Below are 15,049 nucleotides of genomic sequence, written 5' to 3' on the forward strand. Positions count from 1 at the left end.
CCTCAAAAAACTATCCACAGAACTCCCCTATGACCCAGCAATAGCACTGCTAGGGATTTACCCAAGGGATACAGAAGTGCTGATGCATAGGGGCACATGTCCCCCAATGTTCATAGCAGCACTGTCAACAATAGCCAAATCATGGAAAGAGCCTAAATGTCTATCACCTGATGAGTGGATCAAGAAGATGTGGTTTATATACACAATGGAGTACTACATGGCAATGAGAGGGAATGACATATGGCCATTTGTAGCAAAGTGGATGGACTTCGAGGGTGTCATGCTAAGCGAAATAAGTCAAGCAGAGAAAGATACCATATGTTTGCACTCATAGGTCTAATAGGAGAACAGGAGAAACCTAATGGAGGACCGGGGGAGGGAAAGAGGGAAAGAGAGTTGGGGAGAGAGAGGGATGCAAAACTTGAGAAACTACTGAATACTGAAAACAAACTGAGGGTTGAAGCGGGGAGGGAAGAGGTGGTGGTGATGGCGGAGGACACTTGTGGGGAAGAGCACTGGGTGTGGTATGGAAACCAATTTGACAATAAACTATTTTAAAAAAGAAAAGAAAAGAAAAGAAAAACTAGATTGTTACCATAAAAAAAAAAGATGAAAAAATTTTAAATGAAATCTCTTAACACTACAAAACTGACTTGTGAACCAGAGGGTGCTGTTCGCAAGGAGCACCATATGCTGAGTGCAGGGTTTGCCATGACCTGATGCCGTAGGGGGCTGAGATGGAGTGCAACTGGCCAGATAGTGAAGAGTATGGGTGATGGGGACATGGGAGCTCATGACAGGAGTCCTTCCAACTGTGTCAATGTCTGGAATTTCCATAGTACAAAGCCCCTTTAAAAGTTAGGGTACTATCGGGGTGCCTGGGTGGGTCAGCCAGTTAAGCATCCGACTTTGGCTCAGGTTATGATCTACAGCTTGTGAGTTCGAGCCCCGTGTCAGGCTCCGTGCTGACAGCTCAGAGCCCAGAGCCTGCCTCAGATTCTGTGTCTCCATCTTTCTCTGCCCCTCCCCTGCTCATGCTCGGTCTCTCTCTTCTCTGTCAAAAATAAATAAACATTAAAAACAAAAAGTAGGGTATCATCATTAACATGAGCAAAAGTCACCTTTTCTTCCTCCAGAAGATGAAGCCTCCCACGGCCACAATTACCAGAGCACCAAAGATGCACCCAAACACCGCTCCGCAGATGACACCTGAGAAGAGTCCAAATGGAAAGCACTTCAGAAGATGTTCACGAACAACCGACCCAGAGTCCTCAAACCAGTGTGCGTGCGTGTGTGTGTGTGTGTGTGTGTGTGTGTTAAACACCTGTGGACATAAAGTGACCCTGTGCATTTGGGAGCCGGGTTCCCCGTCCCCGGTCCACCATGAACAGGCTGGTCGTGAGAAAGTCACTTCTCTCTCCTCAGTTTCCTCAACTGCAAACCTAGAAAACTGGGCCATCTGTGATTTTCAAGTTGTTCTTACCACTGATTCCTTTCTTCAGATGAAATTACACGCAGCGGCCCAATGTATAAAAGAGAAAACCAGGTGGCTCAGCTGGCTGAGCGTCCGACTTTGGCTCAGGTCATAATCTTGCGGTTCATGGGTTCAAGCCCCACATCAGGCTCTGTGCTGTCAGCTGTTAGCACAGAGCCTGCTTCAGATCCTCTGTCCCCCCTCTTTCTCTCTGACCCTCCCCCATGTGCACTCTCTCTCTCAAAAATAAACATTTATATTTTTTTAAACATTTAAAAAATAAATAAAGCAGAAAACCAGGTAGAAACGCGCTGGTGCAGGTCGGTGGCAGCAGAGAGCATCACAGGACTGGGGCCTGTTGGACAGAGTGATCCCTGTTTCAAAACTACAACACAAAATGTTCTGCGGGGTTCCTGCCACTTCTGACGTGGCACCCACGTGTGAGCAGAAATACTGGCAGCTCTGTGCTAACGTGACCTGAAACCCATTTGTTTCTTGGGGAAGGCTGCAGGGATTCCCTGCACTTTGCACCTGGGACTTCGTTCCCAAAGCCAACAACCATCGAGAATAAAAACCAGACGGGGGCGCTTGGGTGGCTCAGTGAGTTAAGCGTCCAACTTCGGCTCATTAGCTCACGGTCCATGGGTTTGAGCTCCGCGTCAGACTCTCAGCTCTGAGTGCCGACAGCTCAGAGCCTGGAGCCTGCTTCAGATTCTGTGCCTCCCTCTCTCTCTGCCCCTCCCCTGCTCATGCTGCCTCTCTCTCTCTCTCTCAAAAATAAAATAAATAAACAAAAAAAAAAAAAAAAAACCAGACAAACTAACAAACCAGTTAGTCACACCATCTCTGGCCTGCAGACAGATTATGCTCCCTGAAGCTCCTGAATGTTCTGTGTGACAAAGTCAGGTACGCTCAACAAGAAGTCTGAGGCCAGAGCGTCAGGCCTGCCTCTGGGCCACTGTGTAACCTCGGGCAAGTCACTGCCCCTCCCTGGGCCTTAACAGCCTCAATTCTACAGAGGAATGAGGCAAGGCGATTTCTGTGGCTCCTTCTGATCCTGACGTTCAAAGGCTCTATGCACTGAAGTGAAACTGTGCGCCTGGCACATGGCCACACAAACAACCACACTGCGAGCGAAGGACCACGTGGTGTTGGTGGAGTGAAGTGCAACTGGCACTCGATGAAGGGAGAGTGTGGGGGTGGGGGCAGGTGGGGACCTCAGTCAAGGGAACAGATGTGGGTCCTGATGGCCACATGACATCTCGACTTCTAAGAGGTGTGCCCAGCTCTCCCAGGTGGCCAAGGAGGCATGCAGAAACCCGGGCATCCAAGGCCCACCTCCTACGGCCCCGTGATTATGAGAATGGATGGAAGACACAAACCCAGGCTTCCCGTGGACACCAGACGCAAAAACCCACTGAAATGCTAACAGCGCCATTGTTCTTTCTCTACCTGGATCCTGGGGCAAGGAAACGGCATCCGAATAGTGGCTGAAGGACACGTAGCTCTCGGGCCCATCTATGAGTCCGTTACTGTGAGGCTTAAAGGTGATGTTGGTGAAGCCGGCCACACACGCCCTGTAGGATGACAAGCAAAGAGGCGGCTGGGACACGGCCACCACCCCAGGCACGTATGGCTTTGCACTCACGAGGCTCAGCCCCAACGGGCAAGGGCCGCCGGGCATTACCGGTAGGAGCCCAGGGGCTCCAGCTTGCCGTTGTAGTAGCCGTGCGTGGTCGACTCGTTGCCGACGTCAATTTCGTATTTCAAGACTTCAGACGAGTCCTGAGAACGTCTCTTTTCCTCTGTGGTTATGAGGTACGTCACGTAAGTATTTGAGGCCCCCTTTTTGAAATCCTCATACGTGTATCTCAAAACATCTGCAGACGGGCGAATGGCTAAGAAAGGCACACAGAAGGAAAGTCCTAAGAAAGTGGTTGCAGACAGAGGTTTACGTCTCACGCACGTCTCGATAATGACGCTAACACTGGGCGATGACGATGACAATGATGACGGAGCACAAGTGTGCTCTCTGTCCAGGCTTTACCTCTACTGAGCTCTAAGTGCTTGGCTGACAAAATCTCTCTGCGCTAAACAACAGTAAGTAACAACAGTCTCATCACCTATGTTGACTAGCCCCATCGAACAGATGGGGAAATGAAGGCCGGGAAAGCTAACAGGACCTGGGCCCAAGGCCTCACCATCCACACAGTGCGGTCATTCTCTAACCCATCAACTCCAGCGCATGGTCTCATCCACCACAGGCTGGTACTGGTCAGTCTGGTCACTATGAAATACCGCCTCCTTCATTCAGCAAGGGGTAAGCTTGGATGTCGCTAAAAACCTTCCCAACGAAATGACTTGAAACAGACCCAAAACAGAAAGCCAGAGAGACTGAGACATCTCAGCAGCAGTTCCTGAGACTCTAATGGGTTTATGACACCAGGAAAGTCCTTGTCTTCCGGGATCCCCACCCCCCTCCCAAGGCGCTTGAATTCTACATCCTCCAGGAGGTGAGGACAGTATCACGGGCTGAGAGAATGGACAGAGGTGCCGCTGCGTGGTTCGCATTTAGATTAAAGAATCAACAAAAACAACAAAACTTGGTCCTGAACACCCAGCCTCCTGCAAAGCACCCACACACAGGTAAGAGAGACACCCTCCAGTTGTGCCCTCCTCCTCCTTCCCACCGGAGAACGTCATGGAGCCCTGTCGGGAAGGGGACACAGGGGCCTCCTCCTCTCTCGGCTGTGTGGGTGCTCTTTGCAAGTTCCCACCACAGATGCAAATTACTTTCTGTTTTCCTTCAAGAGATGGCCACCTTTTGAGTATGGGGTGTGTGTGTGTGTGTGTGTGTGTGTGTGTGTGTGTGTGTGTGTGTGAGACAGAGAGAGAGAAAAGGAGGGAGGGAGGGAGAGAGTTGCTTAAGACTAGTATTCTGCCAACTAAAGTCTGTATGTAGTAAAAGAGAAGAAAAACCTAGATCAGAGGTCAGCAAGGTGTGACCCACAGGCCCAATCCAGCCAGCCACCTGTTCCCGGTCAACCACACTTTATGGGGACAGCCACACTCCTCCTCACGCATCCTCCACAGCTGCTCTCGCCCACGACGGGAGCCTCAGGGAGCTGCAATATAGACTGTGTGGCCTGCAAAGCTGAAACTCCTTGTAATCCAGCTTTTTACAGAAAGTCTGTCAACCCTGACCTAGACCGTCGGGCAAATAGCTCACCCACCAGCTTCTGAGAGCCAAAGCGTGGGCGACCGTGTAAAAACAGGCATGTATCTCTAATGTGCCTCAGTGGGCACAGGAATGGCACCCGGTCACGACATGGCTCACTGGCTGTTTAACCCGTAACTGACCCCTCCTTACCGTCCCCAGTGGTAAGAATGAGTGCATAAGCTTTGATGGGTCCGTGGCTGGCTTCAAACCCACTGAACTCAACCTTTACCGAATTGTGACTGATGGACGTGATATTCGGGGATCCGTCTGGAGAAGGGGGATCTGAAACAGAACAAAACAAAACATGATCACCCACCATTTGCAATCAAAGAAGAGGGGCGACTGGATGGCTCAGTCGGTTAAACGTCTGACTTTGGCTCAGGTCACGATCTTGTGGTTCATGGGTTTGAGCCCTACAGCGGGCTCTGTGCTGACAGCTCAGAGCATGCAGCCTGCTTTGGATTCTGTGTCTCTCTCTCTCTCTCTCTCTGCCCCTCCCCTGCTCATACTCTGTCTCTCTTTCTCTCTCTCTCTCTCTCTCTCAAAATAATAAGTATTTTTTTAATAAAAAAAAAAAAGAAGAAGGAACAAAATGACTAAAGAGACACTGCTACTGTGCCCTCAAGTCCTGCCCTTGCTCTGGGAGCGGTGTGCTGGGCTCATCCACGGCAAGGGGCAGGGAAGGGCAGTGGGGGACAGAGACAGCAGACCCCCCAGCTCACAGCGGCGCCATCAGCGTGCCCCACCACCTGCCAGGAGGAGGCTCCCAGCAACCTTGTTGGTTGAAAACAATTTTCCTCTGGTATGTTTCCCCAGCCCCTTCTGACCCAGAGGAGGCAGGTGCCGTATCCCGAGAACCAGGGCAGGAGGAGAGCCATAGACGGAGAGCCCGTGGGGCTGGAACTCTAAGCAGTGAGCTGCCCACTGCATGGACGCGGCCCCAGATGGCTTGGTGGCTGAGGACCGTGACGGAACAGAACAGATCCCTGCAGGGAAGCAGAGCTGCAGTGGAGAGAACACACTTCCACCTGAGACCTGGCGTGTCCCTGTTCCACAGCCTTCACACTGAAGTCCTCGCTTTTGCTGGCATTGGTCTAAAACGCCAACTAGAGAAACCCGACCAACCCTCCTCCTAAAAACCAGAAAAGCACACACAGAAGCCTACCACGAGTGACCCTCATGGTGACGCGCCTCCCCTTTCTGAGCTAAGCTTATAGTCACCCTCCGAAGGAACACAAAGGGAAGAAAACACTGAATTAAAGATGATCCTTCTCCACACACACACACACACATTCTACCTAAATTAGTCTCCCACATACAGTCTGAATGTTTTCATTATTATATTCAAGACTCCGAGAGGCTGAGAAAGCTGAACGAAAACACCACCGCCAGACTCCCACGCCCGCGCCATCCAGCACGGCAGCGCCAGCCGCCCGGAGCCGCTGGGCTCCAAAAACGTGAGCAGCCCAGACTCGAACACGTAAAACACAGCCTGGACGTCAAAGACTCAGCATGAAAAAAGAATGCAAAGTATCTCATCAGTAACTGACTTCACACAGATTACATGGTGAAATGGTAATAGTTTAAACATACTGAGTTTAAAAAATGTGATCAAAGTCACTATCAGCTGTGCCTTCTTACCTTTTATAATGTGGCTCCTAAAACATGTTAAATCCTGCAGGAGACTCACATATTCTGCCGGGCAGGGCAGCTCTGACAGAACTGGGCTTCAGCAACCGCTCAAGTAACTGACAGCAGTGACCACTTGGAGGCGCTGTCCCCTAATCGTCAACCACCTCCAAGCCTTCCTGACACAGGCTCCCAGGATTCCCCACAGCTCTCTGCCTTTGAGCTGCCCAGAGAGGACCAGACTGTGGGTGGCCAGCTAACTTATCTACCTGCAAGATTGGAAACCCTTTCCCTCTCTGCTTCTCTGAATCCTATGCTCCAGGGGCCCTGTCTGCCTTACTCACCACTGCCCCTTACCCAGGCACACATGGTGCAACGAACAAATATTGGCTAAAAGAGCATCACTCCAATTCCCCCATCCCGCCAACACTTCCTCCCTCTCTCAGAGAAATCACAGCTCCACTTTTACAGTAAATAAAAGACATGTTACGTTTGTATATGAAAATTCATCTGAAGAAAAGGAGAGCTACAGATTAAAAACTAAGAATCGCTGAGTAAATAAGTGGTCTTTATCCAACCCTACTGTACTGTTCAGCTTCAGAAACTATTTTTGACCAAGTTCCTTCTCTTCATGAGGCACTGCGTGTAGCCCTAGAGATATTTCCCTCAACAGCTCAAGAGATGACATGATAAAAGAGAACTACAAGAAGGTTCGTTATTTCCATTATGTTCTAGAGTGTTGAAGAAACCCAAAGGAGTGTGACCCAGGGCCATCCTATACGACTACACAACTCCAAGGAGCCCCATGCACACTGTAGTCCATATGAATGGTGCACCCTGGAATTGTGTGGTGCACAACATGAGCAGCTGTACATGGTTGCTCTCAAGTGCCCTTCCATACACATTACCTTCATCTAATTTGTTTAACAGTCCTGAAAGATAGTATTATTTTCCCCTTTCATAATGACAAAAAACAAGGCTCACAGTGGTTATGTAGCTTTTCTGAGATCGCATAGCCCGTAAAAGGCAGAACTCAGAATCAAACCCAGGTCAGAGCATCTAAACCCAAGACTCTGTACCACAGAACCCATCAACCACTTTTCAAGGTCTTTTTTTCTTACTATTTTAACCACAAATTCTTTGGAAATTGTCCAGGAACAACCTAAAGGAAACACAACCAAGCGTCAAAAAGCACAAAGCAAAACCAGCCCGCCAGGTTGATCTAAGACATAATGTTGGCAAAGACACGGCGAGCAAGAGACAGATGAAAATGAAGCAAAGTATAAGAAGCAACTTTCTTCCAAGTACAAAACGTAAGAACGAAGAGCCTGAAAAGTCTGATTAGAAGGACTCCCCTATGCAGCAAGCGACCCCCACTCCCCAAAACATCTGGAGGGCTTGTCAATATGAATTCCAGGGAAATAAGAGTCTTCACTGGACATATGATAATAGCAAATAAAAGTACTGCTCAGTTTTTAAGTGTGATGATAATAGCAGTATGGTTATGTCTAGAAGAAAGGGGAAAGGAGCCCCGATCTTGAGAGAAATACTTCTTAAAAATAAAACTATAGAATGACCAGAACTGGTTTCAAAGTAATCCAATCAGGGAGGAGGATATAAATGAAAGAAAGTTGGTCAAATTCCGACAAACATTTAACTGGGTGATGATGGACATGTAGGTTTCTTTATACTTTCCTCTACTTCTGCGTATATTTGAATATTTCTATGAAAATACTTTTTTAATGTAATATAATGCAGGAACTTACTACCTAAAAGAAAATGTGGCAGTGAATTATTCTGTAAAGCAAAGGAAACTTGGAGGATGTTAAAAATGAGTTCCTCTTACTCTGCTCTTTAAGACTAGATTTCTGTAGATTCGGATTAACAGTCTATGCCAGCGAAAACAAGTAGTTTAGGGGAGCCTGGGTGGCTCTGTCGGTTAAGTGTCTGACTCGTGGTTTCAGCTCACATCATGATCTCATGGTTTCATGGGTTCGAACCCCATGTCGGGCTCTGCACTGGTGGCACAGAGCCTACTTAGAATTCTCTCTCTCCCACCTCTGCCCCGCCCCTACTCATTCTGCCTCTCTGTCTCTCAAAATAAATAAATAAAGTTAAATATATATATATTAACAGAAATTTTAAAAGGTATATGAATTTCTAGGCCACACGTGCAGGGACGCCGGGTCAGTGTTCTCCAGGGCTGCCCACAAAGCGCACCTGTGATGCCAGTGAGGCAGGTGTTTTGGATGGGAGATGCCGTCTTGTTACAGGACAAGGCAGTGATGCTGATGTTGTAGGAGGTAGAAAAATTCAAATACGTGACATTCGTCCTGTACTCGGTGCCATTCTCCGAGGAGCAGCTGTCCAGCTCTGTCACATTTTTCCAAGCCCCTCTGCTGATCTCCAGCCCGAAGCCTGTGTTGGTGCCGGGAGGGCAAGCCCACTTGAGAATCAAGGTTGGCTCTTTGGGGACCACCTCGCAGCGGAAGGAGGCTACTGGTGCAGGATCTGCAAAGGAAGCACAGCACATCGCCAGGGTCCAGGACGGTGCCGTTGCAAATGCCGCCACCTAGCGGACAGTCGACTCCCGACTCCCGGTGCGTCTGTGATGAGGAGACAGTCATGCGGAATGGCAGAGGAGGCAGAGGCTGACCTTGACCCAGGCATTACTGAACTGTATGATCCTGGGCCAGTCACCCAACCGAGCCTCAGTGGCAGGACTGTATGAGGATTCTATGAAAGTGGCTGTCAATCGCCACCCTGGAAGGGAACAGGGCTCAGTGACAGCTAGCGGTATCCTAACAGTCTGGGGGCAGCCACTCCTTCATTCCGGGGCCGGTAGGGTTAATACTGTCCCGCTTTGCCGATGAATCACCTGAGGCTTAGAGAGGTTGTGTAAGTTGCTGAAGATGACCTGGTTGCTAGGCACCAAAGCCAACACTGGACCCCGGGTTTTCTAACTCCAAGTCCAGGGTATTTTGTACACACACACATGCTGAATAATCAACAGTAAATGGGATCAGTTTCTTTGTCTTTAAACTGGGGAGTTATTTGTCTCTACCTATCTGAGGACCAATGGAGTTGATGGCCGACCCCAAACTGCTGTAAATAGAGGGCTCTGTACTAAGGTGCTGGAGGGAGAGTACTGTCACTGCTTTCATGCAGCAGTATTTTACAGCAGGAAAAGGAACCTGCCCGAGGCACTGCTACCCCCACAGCCCCACCCCCAGTCATGAATACTTGTATACATCTTCCTCTTGCTGTAGACCCCAATAATTACAGCGAGGATAAGTCTTAGCAGTGGAAGGCACCCAATCCCAAAGATCAGCCTCCAGACCAGGTGGACGGCGCCCGAGGAGCAGGGGTGACTCGGAGCCACAGGGGCTTCTTTAGCAGCTCCACCCGAAAGGTGAGAGGTCATCAAGGTTCCAGCTCCTACGCTACCAGGGAGGCTGATCCACTGAGAGCCCTCCGCTTCTAAATCAGCCTGAACACACCTGAGCACCTTGGTCTAAGGAAGAGAAGACGTCGGTCCAAAGAGAATGAAGAATGAGGTGGCGCACAGGCGCCGGGGTGACAAAAGTGCCCCTGTCAGATCTGTGAGCCGAGTACTCACAGCCGTCTGTGGAACATTCCCTGGGTTGCTCTCTGACAGCTCCCTCGGCTAAACACAGGGCTACCCTTCTCTTTACAGCACTTTTTACGCTGAGAGATAAGGATCGAGAAAGGTAAAAAGGCTGGACATCCATTTTAACAATATCCTTTTCAATCACTTTCAGTGGGAAAGCCAAATCACCAACTACAAACCTGGATGTCACCTCTCTCCTGGCCCATCACCTCTCGGGGCCTCACCACCTGCCCATCACCCTCTTGTTCCCGTTGGTCCACTCCTGCCACCCTGGCCTCCTGCTCTCCCTTCAACGCAGCAGCCATACTCCAGCCTCAGGGCCTTTGCACCGGCCTTTCCTCTGCCTATAATGCTCTCCGCCCTGACAGCCATCTAGCTGGCTCCTTCACTTCCTTCAGGTCTCAGCTCAACAGTCACCTTCTCATGGAAGCCTTCCCAGAGCATCCTAGATAAACATCCCATCTCCCCCTTCCCTGTTCTTTTCCCTCTCCCTAGCAGTAATCATCATCCGATGACTTGTTTATTATCTGCCTTCCCCACCAGAATAAGTTCCAGGAACACAGGGACTGGTGGGGGTCACTTCACAGCGCTCGGCACACAGTAAGTGTTCAATAAATATCTGTTGGATGAATAAATGAGGGGGACAAGACAGCCCTAAGAAGCCTAATAAGGCTTTCTCAGAGAGTTCAGGGTCTGTAACTGCAAACCACACGAATCCTAATAAACTGAAGCCTGTGGAAGACCTACCTGCAAGGTCAGCACCACACAGGAAAGAGTCCGGGAGGACCTGAGGCCACTCACCTGTGCAGAACGACTGTCTGCCGGATGCCATTGGTGTGGTGACATCTCCCACTTGGGTGAAGATCTCCACTGTGTATGACGAGCCAGGTATTAACTCAGTGACGGTAGCAGAGGTGACGCCAATGTCTGTGACTAGCACTTTGCTGATATTTCCATCCTTCTCAATAAAAAGGTGGTAGGTGTACCTGGGAGAAGCTTCATCAAAGTTCTGCCAAATTAAGGCTGCTGTTGTGGTGCTGGTATTTACATCAATGTTGGCAACATCGCTGGGCCCTTAGTTAAAAAAAAAAGGCATGGATAAGCCTTGAATTCCAGGACTATTTTATTTACTGCATCTATAAATGGCCTGGCTCCGGGGCACCTAGGTGGCTCAGCCAGTTAAGCATCTGACTTCAGCTCAGGTTAGGATCTCACAGTTTGTGGGTTCAAGCCCCGGGCTCTGTGCTAACAACTCGGAGGCTGGAGCCTGCTTCCACTCTGTGTCTCCCTCTCTCTGCCCCCCACCCCTGGCTTGTGCTCACTCTCTTCTCTCTTTCTCCCTCTCTCTCTCTCTTTCAAAAATAAATAAACAATTAAAAAAAAACTTAAAACAATTAAAAACAGCCTGGCTCCTTTGGGGAGAGAATAAATCAAGCGAACATTTGCTGACTCAAAATACAGAAGGCTTCCCAAAAAGACATCCAGAAAATAATTATACAGATTAAATCTCAAAAGAATTGATTTCTCAGGCTTCTTTTTTAAGACTTTAAGTTTACCTGAAATATATTTTCCAGATATAAGTTCCTATCTGTTTTGGAAATCTGATTCGTGAAAGGGAAAATACATACAAAAGAGATAATACAAACTATCATCTCTACCATAGTTAGGTCAAACATTAGAAGACACCTCCCTCAGTACTATGCAGGCAAAGCTCTCCATTTGAGCAGCATCTTCTAATGTCACCAAGACAAGGTGACTCTCGTCTAGTCTGTATTCCCAAGGAATGAATGGAATAATTATGTTGTCCAGGCTTATCGGATCTTTCTGCTTCTCAGGACAATTCCAAGCTCACATGGCTCAGCACCAACGCCCCAAGAGAACACCAGAACCTTGGTGGAAGCCAAGTTTTCAGCTGAAGCAGCTTCAGATTCTACCTGGAGCCCAGAGACACAGTGGCCGCTTATGCCACCACTTAATCGATGCTTGCTTCCCACCATCTAGGACAGTCAGGAAGAACAGCCCTTGCCAGAGGGTCCCAAGAGACTTACATGTGTACTGTGCTATGGAGCCGGGCGTCCCCTGGATGTGGTTCACTTCTGGAAAGATCGTGATGTTATATAAGGTGCCTGGAACCAAGTCTTCGAGAATGATCTTTTTGTCAGAACTGGTTTTCTGCTCAGAGCCGCGCTCAGACTGTATAACTAGGTGGTAGGTGTACTCAGAACCGTTGTCTGTATTCTCCCACTCCAACTCCATTCCGGTTGTGGTGACATTGAGCACTTGGATGTCAAAGACAGCACTGGGGTCTGGTGGGAGAAAAGGAGGTACAAAGGAAGTGTCAAGGACCATCTTAATGCCCAGCTTTATCTCAAAGTGTGAGGAGAACTTGCTCTTTGGCCAGCAAAGTCTCAGACGAGTTCACAAAGGGCTAACTCCAAAACAAGCAAGAAACACACACACTCATGTCTTTTGAGAATTTTAGCTCCTCTGTAACACCGATGAGCTTACTAATCCATCCTGTCGGTTCTCTGGCCTTTCGCTTTTGCAATAAAAATGCCCCCTTTGGGAAGGCTTCTAGAGTGGAGGTCATGTTCAGACTCCTGATCTGAGTGCTGATGGCCCGATGGGTTCAGTTGGTGACAATTCATCAAACTACACACTTGCAACATGTGTGTTTTCAGTGCATATATTATAGCTCATTAAAGTGTGTGGGGTGTGTGTGTGTGTGTGAGAGTGTTTACTCTAACTCCCTCAAAAAAACATCTTCCTGTAACATTGGCATATACTGAAGAGAAAAACTGACATGGACAGTTGACATTTGCTAGGTTGGGTGTATTTGAGGCCAGAGTGGAGAATGGAAAACACACATGCACACATACTCCCTCCACCCTCCCAGCTGGGGCCAGAGGAGAACTCTCCCACGGGGGAGCTCCGGGTTCCCTGCTCCGCCCATCTCACCGCTGCACACTGAACCAGCTGTGATACGCATACACAGATCGAGGCCAGAAATAACTATGTAAGCAGGGCCTCTTTTCTGCCCTTGCTTTCAAAACATTTTTCTCTTTACCTGTAAAACCTTTTGTGTGTTTGTGTACTGTGTGTGGGTGGGTGGTAGGTGGGTGGGTGTGGGTGTGTGTTTTACATGCATGTACCACACGCATGTACTATCTCTTCCAAAGTTTATTTTTTTTAAGTGGCTTCAGTTGAGCGTCCAACTTTGGCTCAAATCATCTCACGATTCCTGGGTTCGAATCCCACGTCAGGCTCCATGCTGACAGCTCAGAGCCTGGAGCCTGCTTTGGATTCTGTGTCTCCCTCTCTCTCTCTGCCCCTCCCTTGCTTGTGCTCAGTCTCTCTCTGCTTCTCAAAAATAAATAAACTTCATTCTTCAAAGCCAGAGGCAGTTCACTCCCTTGTCACTCTGGGCCAGTTATAAAGCTCACAAAACTCCCAGCTCCTACTCTGGAAAACAGAGATGCTAAGAGTACCTACCTCATAAGATTGTGACCAAAATTTTTAAATAAAAGATGAGAGCCCAGCACTTTGTAGACCCCCAACATATTAAGCTATCATCACATTAAGTTCTGGGGATTGGCAAGTCACACAGTATCAAGTGTCCCCCAACATGTCGTTACTGACATTCTCAAAAGAAAAATAGAAATATATGTTGATGTTAAGACCCCATATCAACAGTCTAATCTAAAATTCAGACTTTAGGGGTGCCTGGGTGGCTCAGTTAGGTAAGTATCCAGCTTCGGCTCAAGTCCTGATCTCAGAGTTCATGAGTCTGAGGCCCACATCGGGCTCTCTGCTGACAGCTCCAAGCCTGAAGCCTCTCTCTCTCCCCTTCCCCCACTCATGCTCCATCTCTCTCAAAAATAAACATTAAAAAAATTTTTAATTAAAAAAGGAAAAAGAATAAAATTCAGATCTGAAAAGGAATTACTGCATTTTATCTAAGGAATCCACTCTAGGAGTCCCTTATTTTGGAAACAGATCTTTCAAGGAACTAACAATGCCTTCACCCAACCAACAGAGTTGAGGAAACCTACACAAGGAGAATCTCAAAAGCCCAAATGATTTCATGTGCGGCTAAAGGAATTAGTCTCATTTCTTTATAAAAGATTTCAATTCTCTTACAATCAAAACTCAAGGAATAGTTTATGTTTTCCAAGCTTTCCCAAAAAAACTATTTCAAATTTTAAAAATAGTAATGTACATTAAATTGTTTCCATGAAATACTTTTATCAATATCACTTAGCCCCAAAGAATAACGCTATTTATGAAAGACTAAATAATCTACAATCTACTTGTCCAACAACAGGGTAGTACTTCAATCATTTACAATACATCCTTAACAGTAGTTCTTGAACTTTTGAATCTTAGGACCCCTTTACTTCTTAAAAGAGAACTTTTATTTATGTAGGCTATATTTATATTTACTGTATTAGAAATAAAAAATGAAGAATTTTTTAAAACATAAGAATACACAACCATACATTCCATTAGCCATCAGAGTGACATCATCGCTTGTCATACAGCATCTGGAAAGCTCCATTATACACTCATCATAAGTCAAAATGCCAAGAAACACTTTAGTAACAGTATGATAATAACAATTCATCAACCCCTTGAAAGAATCTAGGGGACTCTCAGGGATCCCTGGATCACACTTTGGGTAGTAATCTAGCCCACAAGTCAACCATGTTTTCCTTTAAGGGACACAGAATAAGTATTTTAAGCTCTGTGGGCCATATATTTTCTGTTGCAACTACTCATTTCTAGCCCAAATCAAGTTATAGATAGTATATATACACATGAGCATGGTTGTGTTCTAATAAAACTTTATTTATAAAAACAGGCAATGGCCAGATGTGGCCCACGGACCACTATTATCTGTTGAACCCTAAGACAATGGAATGCCAGGAATATATTAAAATCATCCTGTAGAAATATTTATATTGACAGGGAAAAATATTCATAATAAGTGGCTACATGGAAAAAAGCAGATTATAAAACCACATGAATAGGATGACTTCAATGTTCATAAAAGAAAAAATCTATAGGGGCACCTAGGTGGTTCAGCTGGTTGAGC

At 47.5% G+C, this 15,049-nt stretch overlaps 1 protein-coding gene across 7 annotated transcripts in view; it reads right to left on the reverse strand.

Annotated features, from left to right (window-relative positions):
• The window catches only part of PTPRJ (protein tyrosine phosphatase receptor type J), a 121,283-nt gene that overhangs the window by 25,299 nt on the left and 80,935 nt on the right, over positions 1-15,049 (reverse strand). For all 7 annotated transcript variants that reach the window (XM_029956351.1, XM_029956350.1, XM_029956354.1 and 4 more), the window contains 7 exons: positions 12,003-12,260; positions 10,756-11,028; positions 8,544-8,834; positions 4,845-4,976; positions 3,162-3,372; positions 2,927-3,051; positions 1,122-1,209 (listed from right to left, as the gene is read on the reverse strand). In XM_029956351.1, coding sequence (XP_029812211.1) covers positions 1,122-1,209; positions 2,927-3,051; positions 3,162-3,372; positions 4,845-4,976; positions 8,544-8,834; positions 10,756-11,028; positions 12,003-12,260 — 1,378 coding nt within the window. The remainder of the gene's footprint in view (positions 1-1,121; positions 1,210-2,926; positions 3,052-3,161; positions 3,373-4,844; positions 4,977-8,543; positions 8,835-10,755; positions 11,029-12,002; positions 12,261-15,049) is intronic.

The sequence above is a fragment of the Suricata suricatta genome, chromosome 11 (genome assembly GCF_006229205.1).
Source record: "Suricata suricatta isolate VVHF042 chromosome 11, meerkat_22Aug2017_6uvM2_HiC, whole genome shotgun sequence".
NCBI lineage: Eukaryota > Metazoa > Chordata > Mammalia > Carnivora > Herpestidae > Suricata > Suricata suricatta.